Source organism: Triticum aestivum, unplaced genomic scaffold (genome assembly GCF_018294505.1).
Source record: "Triticum aestivum cultivar Chinese Spring unplaced genomic scaffold, IWGSC CS RefSeq v2.1 scaffold46466, whole genome shotgun sequence".
NCBI lineage: Eukaryota > Viridiplantae > Streptophyta > Magnoliopsida > Poales > Poaceae > Triticum > Triticum aestivum.
The window spans coordinates 1-987 of NW_025296187.1; the positions used below are offsets into that span (position 1 = coordinate 1).

Here is a 987-nt window from a genome sequence, read left to right on the forward strand (position 1 = left end):
AAAGGCGCCAACGAATGATCACCAAGGAGGGACAGCGAGAAAGCCAAGGAGAAGGGCACAAGCACACCAAGGTGATGAGAGCCAGCAGCTGCAGCATCCCATGGGTGTTATCAGAGTGTGCTCAGACTGCAACACCTCCAATACCCCCTTGTGGAGGAGTGGTCCTTGTGGCCCCAAGGTGAAATATATTGCTAACTAGGCAAACTTCATGATCTATACCTGCACTGCACAATCTATGTACTTGCTTCATATCAACATGTACATATAACACACAGTAGTACAGATTGCTACACACTTATTTATTTAACTGTAACTTTTCATGCGTCTATGGTTCATGCAGTCTCTTTGCAACGCATGCGGCATACGCCAAAGGAAGGCTCGCCGCGCCATGGCTGCAGCGGCGGCCACTGCCGCCACCAACGATGGGGTGGCGTCTGCTTCCAGTGGCGGTGTGGCGGTGGGGGCCGTGCAGGCAAGCGACGCATCACAAGCGGTGAAGGCAACAAAGAAGGAGAAGAGGGCTGCGGATCTTGACCGGTCGCTGCCGTTCAAGAAGAGGTGCAAGATGGTTGATCATCCTACCGTTACCACCACCAAGGCCGTGGCTGTCGATGCCACTCTGAAGGATCAAGATCACGTTGTCGCCGAGGACGGCGCCATGGTGGAGAGACTGAGCAAAGCCGATCCGCCAGCAGCATTCACTCACGCCTTCATGCGCGACGAGATCACCGATGCCGCCATGCTGCTCATGACCCTATCGTGCGGTCTTTCGCAGCTAGTACTAGCTAGCTAGCTAGCTAGTAGACACTAGACACTGATGAATGCAACTTGATTTGCATATCATGAGTTATTAGTCTTGTTATATTTTCTGTATCTTGCGATCTTGTTGTTTTGTGTTGAGGAGTTCGGTCGATCGGGGCGTACGGATATATATATATATATATATATATATATATATATATATATATATATATATATATATATATA

General features: G+C 49.1%; 1 protein-coding gene across 1 annotated transcript; it reads left to right on the forward strand.

The window, feature by feature from the left end:
* Positions 1-7: 7 nt before the first annotated feature.
* On the forward strand, positions 8-900 carry LOC123179061 (protein CYTOKININ-RESPONSIVE GATA TRANSCRIPTION FACTOR 1; the record flags this gene model as incomplete). Its single annotated transcript, XM_044591528.1, has 2 exons — positions 8-178; positions 341-900. Coding segments are annotated over 2 exons (624 nt in total), but the record flags the coding sequence as incomplete, so codon positions are not given.
* Positions 901-987: the final 87 nt, after the last annotated feature.